We start from the raw sequence: 18,192 nt of genomic DNA on the forward strand, positions 1-18,192 counted from the left end.
TGTAACTGGGACCCTGTGTACATAATTTCGCTCCACCACATGTACCACATGAGGTGCGAATGACAATAAAGAAACTCTGACTCTGACTCTGATTTGTTTTACTGTTAGAGGCATAGTTACTTTTGTGTTTTGGGTTGTTTTAATGTTTCTATAAAGATTAATGCATTTCTAGAAAGAGTGTCATGTTTACAAGGGTAGTTTTTAAAATGACAAATGGGGGGGGGGGGGGGCACTGTGATTCCATTTTAACAAGAACTATCTAGCAACAAAAACAATAATTGTTCACACTTGAAAATGTCCCACTTATGTATGAATGGACCCCCCTCAATTCTCTCCATCAGAGATTAAGGTTGTTTTTACACCTGATAGTCCGGTAGACTCGGTTCGGTTGGGACCAATATTCATAACATTTTGTTTACATTTGAGCTGGTGTGTTTGCATTCACACTGCACTGTGCAGTCGAACCAACTTGTTCCCCCACTCACCTGTGGGGGTGCTGCACCAAGAACTACTGAAAAAAACAACACAAAAACCTTTGAAGACACTTCTTCTTCTTCTTCTTCTGGAAATAAAAACAAAAACGGAGTGGCATCAAGTTTTAGCAGTTTTAGGAGTTATATTTAGTCATTTTTCAAAAATGGACTCAGCATGAGCAGAAGATGAGGCAGAAGACCATGGAGAATATTGTTTTTCACACAAAGCAGCTGATGGCTCCATATAAGGTAAGAGAAATGCGTGTTTGTTTGCCCTGCGCTGTACTCCACGTTTGTGGAGCGGGGCCCGGTCTGTTTACATTCACACTGTACTGGAACCGCATTGGAGTTCTCTTCTTCCGGACCGAGACCTAGGTTTTAGCCCAGGCTAGAGTTCGCCTTTTTGTTCCATGACAGAGTTAGGTGACGCGTTCACACCTCCCCAAACAAACTGGACTTTCTAGGAAAACGAGCGTTCAATTAAAGCGGCCTAAACAGGGCTGGTGTGAATGCCCTAAGGCCCCATTTACATGAGAACAACCTTTGGAAACATTTGTGTTTTTTCAATGTTTATTGGGAGTAATAACTAAAAAATCAGCGGGTTTACACAATAACACTGTAGTTTCCATATCAGTTGGGTTGCCAGATAAGAAATTATGAACTACAGTACTGTCACTTTAAAATTGTAGTATTTTGACCTAAACTGTCATATGTGCTGCTGAGGGACATCCTTGATAGGTCTCCAGTCCATCACAGGGACATCCTTGACAGGTCTCCAGTCCATCACAGGGACACCTGGACAGGTCTCCAGTCCATCACAGGGACACTTGGACATGTCTCCAGTCCATCACAGGGACACATAGAAACAAAAGAGACAAACAACCATTCACTCTTTCACTCACACCTAGGGACAATTTAGAGTTATAAATCAGCCTAACATGCATGTTTTTGGTCTGTGGGAGGAAACTGGAGTACCCGGAGAAAGCCGACGCACAGAGAGAACATGCAAACTCCATCCAGAAAGGTCCCCAGACCGGGATTTGAACCAGGGTAACCTGCTTACTGAGAGGCACCAGCTCTATCAGTTGCACCACCGTGCTGCTCCTACATGATTTATGTCCAAACTGGTAAACACACAAACGTCTCTTTGGACCCTGAATTTTATTAGTTTTGCTCTTACATGCTGAAAAAGGGTGAGCAGCACAAAAACACTCTGCTCTCTGACATTTACTATAACTGTTGTTAGTGCAGAAAAAACTTTGGACTGCAGCCGCCTGTGGTGCGCATGTGCGACTTCACTTGTGGAGCATTTCACATCTCTGTGGGGAGTTCCCCCCAAAAATCTCCCCTCTGAGACCTGGATTCAGAAACCTTCAGTTTCAGAGAGAATGAGGACTGTTGTCATGTAAATGAATGACTGAACCGCAGCGGTTACACATCATGTAAACAGGGCCTAAGAGAGGCTCGCTTTCTGTCTTAGCTCCTTTTCATTGTGACGTACTTGAGCAAGGTGTTCATTATTGTGCACAATGTCCTAATCAATTGGTTCATACACCCCGTAGACCTGATATTGCTTTTGAACTTGACTTTCAAATGCTTGATGTCCTTTGCTTGAGGCAAAAACTCATCCAACCAAAGGAAAGCATTCTGTTTGTTTTTGAGGTTGATAATTGCCTCTGACTTGGAGGAGGTTACTCTCATGCTAGCTACTTCACACTCAGCCATCCCAAACCTCATGTCAAGTCTTGATCAACATCTTGTAAAAACAGAGGTAAAAATCCATGGTTCCCAAACCACACACTCTTCTCTCCACCGTTGCACCTTGAGATCCTGTCCTTGAACAACACCAACAGTATCAGAGATGAGGGGAAGCCCCTGGTGGAGCCCAACCTGCACAACAATCTCATTTGTGTCGAGAAGGTAGACAGTTATGGCTTTGCTTATACAGGCAGCAATTAAAAGGGAACCTGCTATCCCATAGTCCTACAGCATGCTCCACAAAATGCCTTAGGGAAGGAACATGGTTTTAAGCAGGTCCATGAAACAAATGTAGACTAGATGATGAAATCCTGTTACCTCCTTAGCAAGTTTTCAACAGAGGACACACTGCTTCTCCTGAATCTGAGGTTGGACTATTGGGCAGAGCTTGGAGCAAACTTTTCCTGGGAGGCTGATCAGTGTGATCCCTCGATAACTGGAACGCACGCCGGCCCTTTCATAAAATTCTGACTACCACCCCTTTCTTACACTCCACAAGTGTTACCCAGGTCAACGATAAAAAGCCCACAGCAGCAGTCTAATTGTTGTTTTTGTTTGTTTTTATTAGGACCAGTGCTCCAGTATCCCCAACAAGTAACAGGAAATGGTGTGAAATAAGCGAATGTGAAATTACTACAAGAAAAACAGCTGAATACTAATTCAGATTGATAATACTATATTTGTATTTTAAAAACATTATTTCATGCCCATTTAAAATGGTAATGTCCTGTTGTGTTTAATCAATGTTCACATGTGAATAAAATCACGTGCACACACACTGAGTGGTGACATGGTGAGTCCCCTGCAGAAAGCCTGATAATTATCAACCATCCACTGGGTGCTAATCAAAAGCTCTGGCTGATTGTTTTGGAATCAAAGAGTGTGGACTTGCAGCTTCTTGTGAAGTTTGAAGAGAGAATTTTTTTTGCTGACGAGCATTGTTAAAAATGGATAATGACAAGCTGGCGTGCTTTACTCCGTTTCTGGAGGCCACTCACTTCTCTGACTCTTTCCTTTAATTACACCTGCTCACAAGAGATGTTATAGTGGGGAAATTCCAGCAGGATGATGTATTAGAAAGTTTACCTTCTGATAAAATTCAAAAAGAGTGACAGCTTGTTAAACTTTTTTTTCCTGACAGCTTTCCCCCACCCTTCACAGATGTTCTGCCTTCCTACCTTCAGCTGTTCCAGGTCAGGTCTCTCCATGCTGACCACAGCAGCCAGCAGCTGATCCTCCAGTCCGTCTCTGGTCACGGTGAAGTTGATCAAGGTGCACTGGGCCTGTAGCTCTGGCTGGTAATGAGGGCTGGCCAGCTTGGTGTGCAGAATAAGGCGGAAACTAGGGTTGTACTCGCACTCCTTGTCTCCAATCTTTATGTACCTAAAAAGTTTTCATCATAGATGATATGGTTTATACCAGTGCCTACCAACACATCACTGAAACACACCAGAGGATTTACCTTTGAGTTAGAAATGTTACAATAATCTGTCCATTTTCAAGTGATTAAAATGTGTGATCTACAAAACATCAAACAGGATCGTAGAAGAATAAAAGCTGTACTTTATTTCTGGAAAAATCTCAAGCAAAACAATTAAACATGTAGGAGCTACTGCGTAAATCTCCAAACGTAATATGAACAACACCATTTTTATGAAGCATTGAACACATTCGTTGGGATGAAAGTGAACAATCTGTGCAGCTTTTATTATAATTTTGCTTTTACTAATTTTGACGTTCTTCGGGCTATACACACACAATATGTATATATATATATGTATATATATATATATATATAAAGGGTGTAAATCACCAGCTTTACCACAATACCATATTATATTGAATTGTTTGTATGACGATACGATTTTTCTTGATATCACAATGTCTGTCACGATACGATTTCAATTCTATTCGATTCATAAGTCTGTGATCGATTTATTGCGATATCAAATGCCCATCTCATTTACATATAAATAAATGTCAGTATAGTCTCACATTTCTCATGTTTAAGTGCCTTTTTTAAACTAGTTAACTTAAAAGTGCCCTGATTACCTTTCATTTATAAAGAAACAAAAATAGATATTGAGCTTACATTATATGGCTATCAATGCCGTGTTTCTTCTTCAGGTGAACAGCCAAATTTGTTTTTTCCTGTGTATTTTAACTCACACTGGCACCTGTTGCATACGACATGAGTTTTGTCTGTTTAGCCGTCCTTCTGTTGGAATCCAAAATATTTCCACAGTGTTGATTTAAATCCAGCAGGAGAGTGAATTAATGTTTTTCTTAGTTCATATCTTAGATCTTATTACTGTTTTCATTTTTATTTTTTTTTTTGTTGGATGTAACTGGGACCCTGTGTACACAATTTTGTTCCACCACATGTAGTACATGGGGTGCATATGACTATAAATAAAGAACCTTGAATCATTGAATATATATATATATATATATATATATATATACATATATAAAAAGGCCTGGCTCAAGGGCTCAGCGTGGGACAAATGAGGGAGGAGGCAGGTGTGGTTGTTTCACCTTTTCCACCCACATTTTTATGTTGTCTGTCCGGGGAGTCGAACCTGCAGCCTACCAATCACAGACTCACCTTACTTGAACAAATAATGCAACCATTAACATTTTTTATCAGCACCTTGACAAAGACTCACCTGCCCTTCTTGATGGTTTCTCTGCCCAGCAGAGGCCCTAGAACAGGATCCAATGTTTCCCCAATATTCTCAATCAAAACCACATCGCCTGCTGCCAATGCTCTCTCCACTGCATCCAGGTAACTTTTGTACAAAGACAAACAAACAAACAAACAAAAAACCAACATAAAAATAAACTAAGAATAAAAAATCCTGTCTGTCTTATTTTAAAAAATAAAAAACATCTGGACTTCGCCATCTCACCCTCGCTGTTCGATGCGGATAACTTTGAGCTTTTCTCCATATTTGTTTTTGATCCATTTGATGCCCTGAAGTTGGGGGTCCACCATGAGAGGCCAGCGCTGGCAGGAAGTCAGAATGGTAGCATTTTCAGTTGACATCTTGTCTGCAGGCAGGCCCTCGTTCTGCCATGCTGCAATGTCAGCATCATCGGTCAGCATGGCCAGAGGGTCCAGGTCTGAGGTCACTGGCATGGGAACCTAACAGGTGAAACCAGCAGATAATTGAAAGACTGAGGGTTCTAAAACAACAAAAGTGGTTAAGGTCTGCTTTCTTTAGCTACCTTTGTGTTTAAAATACCATTAGTTATTTAACAGTGGAGAAAATTTAGTGAAGCTCTCAAATCATTAAACACTGCATGAACATCTAACTGATTGGGATCAAGAGTCATAGTTTTTCAGATGGCTGCCACAGTCTTAGCAAAGCCCAAAACAACCATAAGCAGGTCAATAAACAACTATTGAGCTAATGTTTAGCATAGTAGTAGCTGAGTCATCCCCGCCCTACAATTTGAAAAGTAATGAATTGTTTACAACATGAAACACAATGGAAGCACGGGTTTGGTAATAGGTGGGCCTGAACTTTTTGTAAAGGGCCACCAGTTCAAATATGTCATGTTTTCTTTTATTTATTTATTTTTGTTGATCCTTAATTAATGCACATTACAGAAAAAAAATACTGAAGAAACAATCTACAGTACTTGGGCTAATGACTTTGGTGATTTTTGTAGCAGAACTGGAGCTTCTCATAATGAGGGATTTTCAGCCATGGGTTGCTGTCCTTTGCATTGCAGAGTAAAAATACCACATACCAGGTATATGAAGGCTGTTCAGACATGGAGGGATCCAGCAGGTTTTTGCCACGGTGTACTGCTGGGGTTAGTGATGTTCAGGGTTACTATAACAACAAACACATCCCTAACAGGCAGTTCCAACCATGATGGGCAGTGTAGTGAACAATATGTACTTGTGGAGAATGTTGCTGCTTCACATACAATAAATGTGCAAGAACTGCAGGCAGTGTTTTTAGCTTTAAAGCATTTTTAAAGCCATTTCATTTAAAAGACCATTCTGTTTTAATAAAGATGGACAACTCTACAGTGGTAGCCTAAATCAGTGGGACCCATTCCCCACAGCTATGCAGAGTGGGTGGTAATTCTGTGTAGCAGCACCAGATTTTTGTTATTTCAGGCAATCCATGTGATGAGGATCCTAAAAGGAAGACCAGATCATTTTCCAGGGGAAAACCACTGGTTAAAAAGTGGGAAATCCATCCTCAAGTGGTGGAACAAATCTGGCAGAGATATGGTAGGGTTGCTGTAGATCGCTTCACCTCATAGGAAAACACCCACTGTCCATTGTTTTCTTCCCTGTCAGGTGCAGATACATCACTGTGAGTGAATATACTGGCCACAATGGTCACTATTTGCTTTTCCACCTCTCGGTCTGAGTTCTTCAACACTGATCTTAGTGGGACAACTGGGATAATGGTGGACATCTTTGCCCTGGGTGTCAAAAATCATTTAGGTCCTGTCAAAGGAACCATGAACCTCCCTAGGGGCAAGCATATTTTGTCACAGTTGAGAAGGTTAATTTATCACCCTCACTGAGAACAAGCTGGAAAGTGTTGCTGGGGAGAGGATTATCTGGGTTTCTCTCCTGGACACGCTGCCTCCGCAACCCAACAATGAATAAGTGGAAGAAGATGTGTAGTGAACTAGACCTCCAACATCAATCTGTCTCTGAATACCTTCAGGGGACAGGAACTGTTATTTCATTGATTTGAATCCAAAATACAAATTATCTCATCAAGAGACTATTTAATTGTATCCTGAATTAATCAATTAATAGAACACTCTTCTTTTTATATTTTCATTATTATTTTACAATATCTTGATAATCAAAAGTGTGTTTAGTTCATACCATTTCTAATGTTGAAGTGAACCACTCATTTAAATCAACTGTGAAACAGTATTAATGATTTTTAAACCTCATTAGACTTGGATCATACAAGTTAAATGTCTATTTACGAAGTAAGTGTGCATTTACTCTTCTGTCTGTGTGAGGAGTGGACCTGATGTTGGTCAAAAGTCAGAAGACAAGTTATGAGAACGAAGTGCCTTGTTTTTAAAACTCTCGGACAGTAAATAAGGACTGGCTGGCACCTGCTGTCTCTCATTTCTTCAAAATATTTTCCTGTCTGTACTAACCATTCTTAAAAACATTTCTGCTGTCTGCTGACTCCTAATAACCTTCTGACATCACTAAAACTACACCCCTGCTGGTTGTGCTAACCAATCAGGAAGTACCACATAACAGGAAGTGGATACCCTTTAAAAGTCAGAACTTCTTGGAACTAATCAGTCTTCCCGGTCTTCCCAGTCTTTCCAGTCTTCTTGGAACTTTCAGTCTTACTGGAGTCTTCTAGCTGAACTAAGTAGCTGATGGATTGGACCATGTGCCAAGGGTCCGTTCATTCCAGCGGAGTCCCAGCTGCCTCGCTGTGAACTCAAACCGAGCATTAAATGCTCTCAACTTCTAAGGAAGCTTATTCTGTTGAACAGAGTACATGGAACTACTTCGGAAGATTCTCAGCCACCCTGACCGGAGACGCTGAAAAGGTAGCATGCCAGTGGACCTCTGTTTCGGAGTTGATGTATCCTCTGTTCAGGTAACAAGTCGTTCACGCCCTGAGTGTACCGGAGGGCTGAGCTGGGGTCGGAGGAAGGGTGCCATTTTCTGGTCCTTACATATTCCTTCATCCATCTAAACCTCCTCTTTAAATCTTTAAACTTCTTTATCCCTTCTCTTTAAACTTCTATTCACCAGTAAATCAAGTTAAGTGCCTTCAGAGATGAATCATTCTCCTCTTACTAAGTTTATTAATCAGAAACAGATCAGCCAATCAATGTGTACATGTTTGATGTTAAATTTTGATTCTGTTAAATAAATGACTGCATTTATTCTGATGGGTCAAAGATAAAATGGCGTCTCATGTCACTAATTATACACTCCACAAGTTATCTTGGTCACATGGCAGAAATTTAACTCGAAAAAGAAGGAATCCGTTGTTAATTAAACAATTAATATTCTTTGTGCTTGAACTAGCTTTAAGAATAATTAATTAGTAGTGAAGCTAACAGCTAGCTCACTACATAAATGGTGGCCCGCGACGGCTGTCCCTGTCTCACTACATAAATGGTGGCCCATACGGGGAATAAGCTTGCACCACCATCTACTGTTGAAGCTAACAGCTGTCTCACTACAGATGCATGGATGGATGTTTCGGAGAGACTCTGTCGAGGATCTCTGTGCTGCAGCTATTTGTGCCAAACTTCACACATTCATGCACGTTTACATACTCGAAATGGCTTAGCCATCTCTAGCTCTGTCAGCTCACTCAGTGTTAGAACCTGCTTAATCCTGGTTCAGGATAGCTTTTGTTTGACTTCAGGGCTTTTTATGCAATATGGGAATAGTTATCTCGTGTAGTGAGTAAAAATAAGTTAAAAAAAAAAGGTTGAGTTGTTTAACATGAACTCTGTTTTTTGCCAACAGAGTGAAGTGTTTTGCCAACATTTTTGGGGGCATGAAAGGAAACCTGAATTAAAAAAGTAAGAGGTGGTTTGTTGACTGGCAGTAATATAAGGTGGGCGAAGCCCCAAGCTCAGCTCGTCTATCTCAGACAGATGTGACGTTACTGGAGTTTTTGTAGTTGGTTACACCAAGGTGATTTTCACAGTGAAAACACATAATGTACTCAGTTTCTAAGGAAGCAGGGTTTACATTAAGTAACCCTACGTTCCCCCTCCTCTATTTTAAATTTATAATTATTATTATTATTTTACAATTTTAGTGAAATTCTGCACTCTCAACACTGTATTTAAAGACAAAGAAAGAATCATTCAAGACAATCAGATGCATTAAATGGGATAAAAATGGAATACAATTCCTTAAAGGAATTCATATTGTCTGCTGCTTTATATGGCTCTGTTTTAATCTAAAATCAACTTATATTTAAAAAAGAATGGAATTGCTGTATAAACCTTTCTTATGGTCAAATCTTATAAATAGCATTATGCAAGATCTTATGCGATACTGAAGGTTTTAGGAAGATAGGTATGTAGTGAACTAAGCCTCAGGTCAAAATCTGGCCTTGAGGGCCTTCCTGGAACAAGAACTGTATTTCATTGATTTGAGTACAGAAACACAAGATTAAGTTCATCCAGAGACTTTTTAAGTGTCCTGCACTGATCAATTGAAAGAACACTCTCTTTTCTATTATCATTACTATTTTACAAATGTTTTGATAATCAAATTGTGTTTAGTTCAAACCATTTTCAAATGTTGAAGTGAACTACTCATTTTAAATCAACTGTGAAACAGTATTAGTGATTTTTTATCCTCATTCAAAGTAGAAATCAGGTTAATGATGCATTTTCTGATCTTCTGTCTGAAATGAGCAAATTGTGAAGTTGGTCAAAGGTCGAAAACAAGTTGTTGGAACGAACTGTCATGTTTTTAAATCCTCTCAGACGTAATATAGAGAAGCTGGCACCTGTTTTCACCCAACTCGTCCAAACATTTCTCTCGTCTGTCTCTAAAAACATTTTCAATCTGTTCCAAAACATTTTCTGTTTTTCTGACTTCTAGTGACCTCTTACGTCACAAAAACACACCCCTGTCTGGTCGATTTGACCAATCAGGAACCTCCCAAATGAACCGGAAATAGAACTCTTTAAATGTCGGTACTTCCTAGTTCAAACCGGCTTCAGTCGTTTGCAGAGAGCAGCTTCAGTCGTTTGCAGCTCCAGTCGAGGCGCGGTCGAGTGCAGTCGAGCTCCAGTTGCAGGAGAGCTCCAGTCGAGTTGCGAAGTGCTGGAGAGAACAGGAGTTCAGACATGATCCGGAGCTCTTCCGAGTCTTGTGGGAATTATGCAATCTTCCACATCTGAGTGGAACTTCTGAAGGACTCCACTCATGTGAGTCCACTCGTGAGGTGAACTGTTGTTGATGAAGTCCCGCCACCACTCCGGACGGTTCTCTGCCATCCTACGGAGACGCTGGACCGGTAGCGTTAACTGGAACTCCGTATCCGCTGATTCATCGTCAGAGAGGTAATGAGTCGAGTTTACTACCGAGCGTACCGAGGAAAGCTGGGTTCGAATGGAGGGTGCCGTTCTGTTCAACACTTTCCTCACACACCATCTCCCTCCCTCTAAACTTCATCTTTCCATCTTTAAACTCTTCTATCTGCTAGAAATCATTCCAGATATTTTCAGAAATGTCTGTTGTGAAGCTTGAAGTGAGAAAACCATCGCCATATGGGTTTCTAATTGTACAGCTTGCTAACTAAGCCATGTTGTTATTTTCAATTTTGCCAAATTAATGTAAATGTTTGATGTTAAACTTGATTCTGTAAATAAATGACCACATTCATTTGATGGGTCAAAGAAAATTAACGTCTCACGTTACATTTAATTAAATTCAATGCACGATATTATTCAGCCCAGAAAAATGAATGAATCCGTTTAATTTATGAATATATCACAGTATATGTTCATCTACAGGTAAGTGCCCAGAGTGCATTGCCGATGCCTCTCAGCTAATACATAAAACTGTAGCTTGTTATCTGTAAATCTGACTAAGTTCTAACCATTTTTTAGTTGGTTAAGAATACTGTATTTAACTCTGGCAGCCATCTGGAATTGGGTCAACTCCACATATGTATACATACATAGGTATTAATGGAGTGTAAAATCCATCCAGTGGTTCTTGACATATTTTGCTAACTGAACTTCACTAAAGTCAAGTTTCATGAAAAAAATGTTGCTCTGTGTTATTGTTCAGAGTATGTGTTGAGAATGACTTAAAATTACTGAATTATAACAATTATAATGATTGTTTGTGCTGAGTAGCTGCTTCAGCCACTCACTTCAAAATCCGACTAGTTCTAGACGTACATCCTGCTAGACGTATAAACCCAGTGATTATTTTGTTCAGTGGTTCATGCATATTAAATTTCAACTGGATTTTAAGATATTGTAAAACAACTTGAGGCTTAAGAAAAGCTTTAATTAAAGTTCGCTTGTTCTCCTTTTGCAGTCTAAAAAGCTCTCCTTTAAATGTGTGGCCTCCTACCTCCAGCTGGCTGAGATAAGGCCTCCAGAAGTCGTCCATGAGCAGCAGCCTGTAGCGTTTGGTGAAGTAGCCCAAGTAGGAAATGAAGGCAGTAATAAGGAGGACGTCTCCGCATAGAGTTCTCTCCTGTCTCTTAAAACTCTCGATGGCTTCTGCCCAGCGGACATTCTCTGAAGTTAGACCACCCACCTGAACACAACGGCACACCAAAAGACAAAAGAGCTCATCCATGTGAGTGAAAGAAGGTTTTAAGTAAAAGCAAAATCGGAATTAATCTATGGATGCCACCATCAATAAGTCATTTTTTTGTTTTCATTATGTTTTTTTATCTTTTCTAACCTCTCCGCTCTTGTTCCGACATCTCCCCGTTTTACTATTGCATTGACCCAATTTCCGATCAGTGATGAATACGGCTCACCTTAATATCTTATCTCACCAAAACTTTAATACATATCGTAAGCTCAGCACACATCACAGAAACAATGTGCATCTCAGAAGGCCGGTCGCATTTGCATTGATATTCAGGGCCGAGGAGCAGATTAGCACAACCGATCCTTTTGTTGCTCCTGTCAGGCCTTTTGAAAGCTTTCTCTGAATAATTTAGATTATCGTGCTAACACTGTCAACACTCATCTTTTTTTGTTTTGCCATTGTCAGCAGGACATTCACAAAACCATAGATGACAATGAGATTTAAATAAATCCTCTGTGTGCATAAATGTATTATTATTTGTCTAGAAACAAGTGTTAGCAGATGACTAAATAAAAAATGATGATGTGTTTGAGCAACAAGTTTACTGCTGTCAATATTTAACATTCAATTAAATATTTAAACATACGTCGTGAATATACAGTATTGCTTAAATTTCTACCAGTCATGTTCTAAATGAATCAATCAGAATTCTCAAATACTTGTTTGTTTCTCATTAAAATACTACCCAAGTGAAAAAATAATCCAAAACATAAGCAATATATCAAATCCTGTTTACTGTCTCAAAGTGATCCTTTGGCAATTTCTCTTTATGAAACAAATGAATCTGAAGACAATTAATTTTGATAAGAAATAACAAAACAGCTGGGACAAACATTTATAAAGCTAATTGTGTTCAGTAAAGCAGTCAGCTGTCACCAGTCCGACAGATTATAGACTCGAGACACTGAGCCCTACACCTGCTAAATGTTTTGATAATACTCGCTCTGAATCAAAAAAGGTTAAAAACAAAACAACTGGACTTTATTTTGTAGCTGAAGACATTTCACTTCTCATCCGAGAAGCATTTTCCATTCAAAGAATGGAGAGTGTGGAGTTTGAGTTATAAATTGAGGTGTTCTGTAACTAGATTTGCATGCAGATTGTCCTCACTCCTCACAATAGAGGTTCATTAGGTTCTTTCTTTTTGTGGTCGAGATTGGGTAGAGGCAGGCCAGCTGACATGGGACCAGAAAGTCAAAAAAAAGGTTTGACTCCCAGCCATGCACACATGTCATGGTGTCCTTGAGCAATACACCCAACCCCTCATTGCACCCCAGGCGCTAACATAGTTGCCCACTGCTCCACCTGAGTGTATCTCAGTGGGATGAGTTAAATGTAGAGAACTAGTTTTGCCAGTGTATGGGAACATACAATGATGACAATCTCAAACTTCCCTTCCCTTGTCAGCCTTCGTTCACCCCCCCCCCCCCTCTCAAACCATCTGTTTTCTTCTCTCTATCTCCTTGTTGAAGGAAGCCATCTATGTAAAAAAGAGAGAAACCATCTTTAAACCGAGGAGGTGGTCTCAGATGTCAACTTTCAAAAACCTATAATGCAACTTTAGGTCTGATACCTATGGGCACAAATTCTGGTCATAAATATTTTGCATGTGTAAAAAAGATTTATAACCTTGTCAAAAAGATTTGTATTTGTTAAAAAAAACATCACCATATGCAAAACTTTTTTACAATGTTCTGTTCACAGATACAAATTCAAAATCTATGCGTGAATCTCTTCCTGTGAGTTTTATTTTAAAAGTACGAATTTTGACCTGGATTTTCCTCCTCAGCTGACTGGTCACTGTCATGTCAATCACAAATTTAACGATCCGAACAGAGAACAGATGGTTTGGCTGTAGACGCCTCGTTGAGCGGGCTGGTCATCAGCGCATCCGCCAAATTGAATGTGGCAGATCTGCGGTAGATCTGCCAGTCAACTAATACAAGGAAAAGGACTGAACTTCATAAAGCACCGTTCTACAATGTGTTTTAAGTTGATGCCTCCATCAGTCAAGGCCTGTTTTAACAACGACCGTCACCGGTGCTGTTGACAAACAGGGTGCCGATGGAAACTGTGCTACTGTTAGTTGAAGACCACAAGGACATGGGGGTAATTGGAGTGAGGACAGAGGATGCAGAGAACAGAGTGAAATGGAGGAGGATGACTCATTATGGCAACCCCTGAAGAGGGAAAAGCCAAAAGAAGAAGAAGGTGTTACGTGTTCTTGTGTCATGTTTGTTATTGAGTGCCCATTGATGTGTTCTTCCTTTTCAGTTGATTAGCTTGCAGAGATTTAAAATAAATGAGCTCCGCCTACTAGACTAGTGAGGGAGATCAGAGAGGAGAGACAATGGTTGGATGGTAGTTGTTTGCTGTGCCTGGGAGTTACTGGCAGTACTTGTTTTTTGGTTGCAGGGTGAGGGGAGCAACCCAAATCCAACTGTCAACTGCTGGCTGGTTTGAGGCTTCTCCCTCTATTTTGTTTATTTTAGCCGGGATTCCCATTTACCATTTTATGTACAGATGATTGCTTAGTAAAATATTTTATTTAAACTTAAAAACATCTGGACTCTATGTATTTTATGTCTTGTGAGTCACTCCTAGACATACAGACCATAACATATCTGGAGGCTCATCCATTTCAGATAATATTCAACAACCTATTTGGGGGCTAATCCTATGCAGAACATCCATCCATCCATTATCTTTACCCGCTTCTTCCTTTATTCGGGTCATGGGGATCACTAGTGCCCTTGTCCAGCTATCACTGTGTGAGAGGTGGGGTACAGCCTGGACAAGTCTCTCCAGTCCATCACAGGGACACATAGAGACAAATGAGACAAACAACTATTCACTCTCTCACTCACACCTAGGGACAATTTAGAGTTACCAATCAGTCTAACATGTATGTTTTTGGTCTGTGGGACGAAACTGGAGTACCCGGGGATCTAGTAGAGTGCTGTATGAACGGGTAAATGAGGACACAGATTGTTGTGTAAAGTGCTTTGAGTATCTTGATAAGATAGAAAGACACTATATACCAGTAAGTACAGTCCATTGACCATTTTCCTACTGTGGCTTTTCAACAATTTGTTTGTTGTGCATCTGTGTGGGTTGACATGTTTGGTCAACCAAAAACGTCCCTTTTATAGTGCAACGTGGCATTGTTGTGTCCATGTTAATGTGGCGGATTGTGGCCGTGCAATTTAAACACACTGATTTTAACAAGTTCAGCACCCAGCAGATATGGTCTGTTGTAGATATATTTTGTTTCACACCCTCAGACCAGTGATGGGGATGTAAATGGTTCACTTTGCAAGGAGTTGCACATCTAGCATGGGTACCAGAGAGTATAAGTACTGACAGTAAGAAAAAATCAATAGTAATATCAGTGTCATCAGTGGACTCATGTTGGAACCATTGGGTATGTGAAGGTTTCTGCGCACATCTTTCTAGTCACCAAAGATAAACAACACTGAAAAATACTCTGCACCAAGCAGCATCTACACCAGCCAATTAGACAGAGGTATTGGACTCTTTACAACACCCAGTATCATCTTGTTTCAATGACGGGCATCATCCCATGTGTAGACTGCCATTAACACTAAAGCTGAGACAGCTGCAACTGATGTGGTGCCATAACCAGGAGGCATGGACTGATGATGACTAGTGATGCTGTATCAGTTCTGTAATGGATCTTTGTTCTGCATTATCACAAATCACCATTGTGTTTTTCTGTGTGGTCGAGCTGAGTGGAGAGAAGCACTGCTGCCAATGTTGTGGTGAGAAAAACCAGTGTTACTCCTGCCATCATGATGAGGGGAGAGACAGGGTCTGACTCCAGGTCCACCATTAGTTCTGATTCAAAGAACTCAAACAGCACAGCGTTACATCAGACACATCCTGGGATTAAACCTGGCAGGGGTTTAGAAAGGAAGAGCGGTCCTATGACAGTCAGAAGTCTGGTGGTTCATCTCAGCTCACACATTTATCAAAGATTCCTTGGAAGACACTGAACCAAGTTGATCCTGATTTGAGAATCAGTGTGTGTGAATGGGTGTTTTAGAAAGTGTGAAAGAGCTTTAAAGTCAGAAAAATGAGAAAAGTACTATATAAACACAGTCTATTCCTGTGTCTTACCCATCCTAAGACCGTATGAGCTGTTTGAGTCATGTTGAGGTCTTCCTGGGCTTACAAGATTCCCAGATCTTTCCCTAATCAAAAATCTGGACAACACGTGTGCTGCGCTGCACTGAATCCCTACTTATATCCAGGTCTGATGAGGGGGTCTCATCCTACTGGCATGGGACCAGCTGTGTGTCCACATGCTACCTCTGTTAACTCTTATGAAGTAGATCTGAAGGCCTTTGTTCAAGCTGGGCAGATGTGGGTGCTTCCCTTTTCCCACCTATAGATTATGGTCAGAGGGATATCAACCAGGCTTGCTTCTTTAACCTCTGCACCACCACCCCTCCTTATTTCATTAGATCTGTTATTAGTATTATTCTAACACCTTTCAACGCATATGTTTCATTTAATTTCCACCACTCTGTCTGGATTTTACATTCTACCATACCACTTTATTTATAAAGCACTTAAAACAGCAACAAGGCCAACCAAAGTGAGAGTGAGTACAAATTATTTGTGTCTTTTTGTTTTCATATTATGGGGTAATTTTATTTGATTTTATTTGATCAGATATTATTTGTACTGCTGCGCATGATGCATTTTCTTGGAATATTTACAGTAAAGATTTTTTTTTTCTCAAAGTTGTGGAACTGAAACTTGTGTCCGTATATGTAGTTCTGTAAAACGCTGAGTAGTTTTCAGGCTTACCAAGCACAGATGGGTGGACTGATGTACTTGCATTGTGATGTTAAACAAAGAGAGATAAAGATTTCAGTAAGAGAATCAGGAGTTAAATAACTTACAGTACTCCTCTGTAGCTGTGTTAATTCTCCTGGAACAGAAAATACTGCATTAATTGAATTATAATAATGTGTTATGTGTTGTCATCATTATATGTTCCCATTCAATGGCAAAATTGGCTCTCTGCATTTAACCCATCCACTCCCAGGTGGTGCAGTGGGCAGCTATTGAAAGCACCCGGGGAGCAATTGGGGATAGGGTGTGCTGCTGAGAAAGCATTTGTCCTGGTACATGTAACACCCCGGTAACAAAGATGGAGGTATAAACTGCCCAGAAAAAAGCATACCAAACGGTAAAGAGACAAAAATGTAACGTTTCATGAAAAACATGCAAAATGTTTCAAATTAAACCTAGTGTAGACTCCTTCTGCAGCTAAATAAACAGAAAAGAGGAGTATTTGTGATTCACTGGGTGTGTAGTTATGTTTGAGTTAGGGTTAGGGTTAGATGATGTCGTCCTCACCAGGCGGTTGGCCAACGAAATGGTACGGGCCGTTGATTCTGCTTCCTGTTGGCACTTGACCTTGGCCAAGGTGGCTTTCTCAAACTTGGTGGTGAGCTTGGCCAGGTTCTCATTAAGGTGCTGAAGAGCCAGAGACAAAAATGGTGAGAAGAAGAAAAATATTGGAACGAGTCACAATAAAGAAGATAAACAAGCCTAAAAGAGGAACTTCGACTGTGTGAAAAGTCGGATAAAAACTTTTCTGTTCCGTGGATTTATTTGGCATATGGAAGCAATTAGCACAAGGACAAACAGGATTAATTGGTGGAGAAGCACACAGGTTCAGTAGATTAGTTTGAGGATTGCTAATTCCCCCCGGCTCCACACCACTTTCTGCTCAGACGATCCGACTGAAGGCTGAAAAATGACAGCGAGAAGTCACACCGGATCTTATTAAAAGTCGACGCCATGAGCTCTGCAGGTCTGGATGTGTCTCAGGCTTCACACTCTGCTGGGGCTCTCTGGACCTCTGATGAGCTGAGAAACAGTTATTTACAGCTGTCCTCATCAGCGGGGAGTTTTTAGCCTGATGGATTTGGGTTTAGATTAATGAACAGTAAAAGCCTTTAAAAGCACTTACAGCAGCTTTGTATTGATGAAATGCTGCTGACGTATCATTGCTGCAGGAGCTCACGAGCCGTCACTCAAAGGCTGATAAAATAATTCATATCCTGACTTTTTGCTTCAACTTATAGCTTGTGGTTTGCTCCATTTGATTTCGGTTGCAGCGGAGCCTTAATATACTGCGTATCTCCGGGGTTTGATCAGACTGTTGATCCTCGCTGATGTCTTGTAAATTTCCTCGCGCTCTGCGCTCAGATGTCTGGCAGAGTCATTATTCAGCTCTCAGTCAGCCCGAGCTCAAGTTCTGAAAGATTTTTGGCTGTATTTTCAGTCAAATAAATAATAACGTATAAAACAAGAACATGAAAATACTGTTTAATCTTTTAAAAATGTACATTCTCTAGACTTTATTAACTCATCATCATAAATGTGCAGTCACTGCAAACAAAGAGTACGCCCTCTGTCAATTCCAGGATTTGACATATAAAATAAAAGCTAAAATGGAAAAACAAAGTCAGCCTTGCTGTTTCCACTAGTGAAGACAGGAACTAGCAGTCAGGAGCTGCTGATCAGATGTATTGATCAACTGATCATCAGTGTGATCAGTCAGGAGCTGCTGATCAGATG

The 18,192-nt window shown here is 40.4% G+C and overlaps 1 protein-coding gene across 1 annotated transcript in view; it reads right to left on the minus strand.

Annotated features, from left to right (window-relative positions):
- dnah9 (dynein, axonemal, heavy chain 9) overlaps positions 1–18,192 on the minus strand; it is a 428,033-nt gene that overhangs the window by 146,593 nt on the left and 263,248 nt on the right. Inside the window, exons 59-63 of the mRNA XM_037691599.1 lie at positions 16,963–17,082; positions 11,320–11,508; positions 5,144–5,379; positions 4,901–5,023; positions 3,410–3,614 (exon numbers count right to left, since the gene is read on the minus strand). Coding sequence (XP_037547527.1) covers positions 3,410–3,614; positions 4,901–5,023; positions 5,144–5,379; positions 11,320–11,508; positions 16,963–17,082 — 873 coding nt within the window. The remainder of the gene's footprint in view (positions 1–3,409; positions 3,615–4,900; positions 5,024–5,143; positions 5,380–11,319; positions 11,509–16,962; positions 17,083–18,192) is intronic.

This window comes from Nematolebias whitei, chromosome 17, assembly GCF_014905685.2.
Source record: "Nematolebias whitei isolate Nwh7 chromosome 17, NemWhi1, whole genome shotgun sequence".
Taxonomy (NCBI): domain Eukaryota; kingdom Metazoa; phylum Chordata; class Actinopteri; order Cyprinodontiformes; family Rivulidae; genus Nematolebias; species Nematolebias whitei.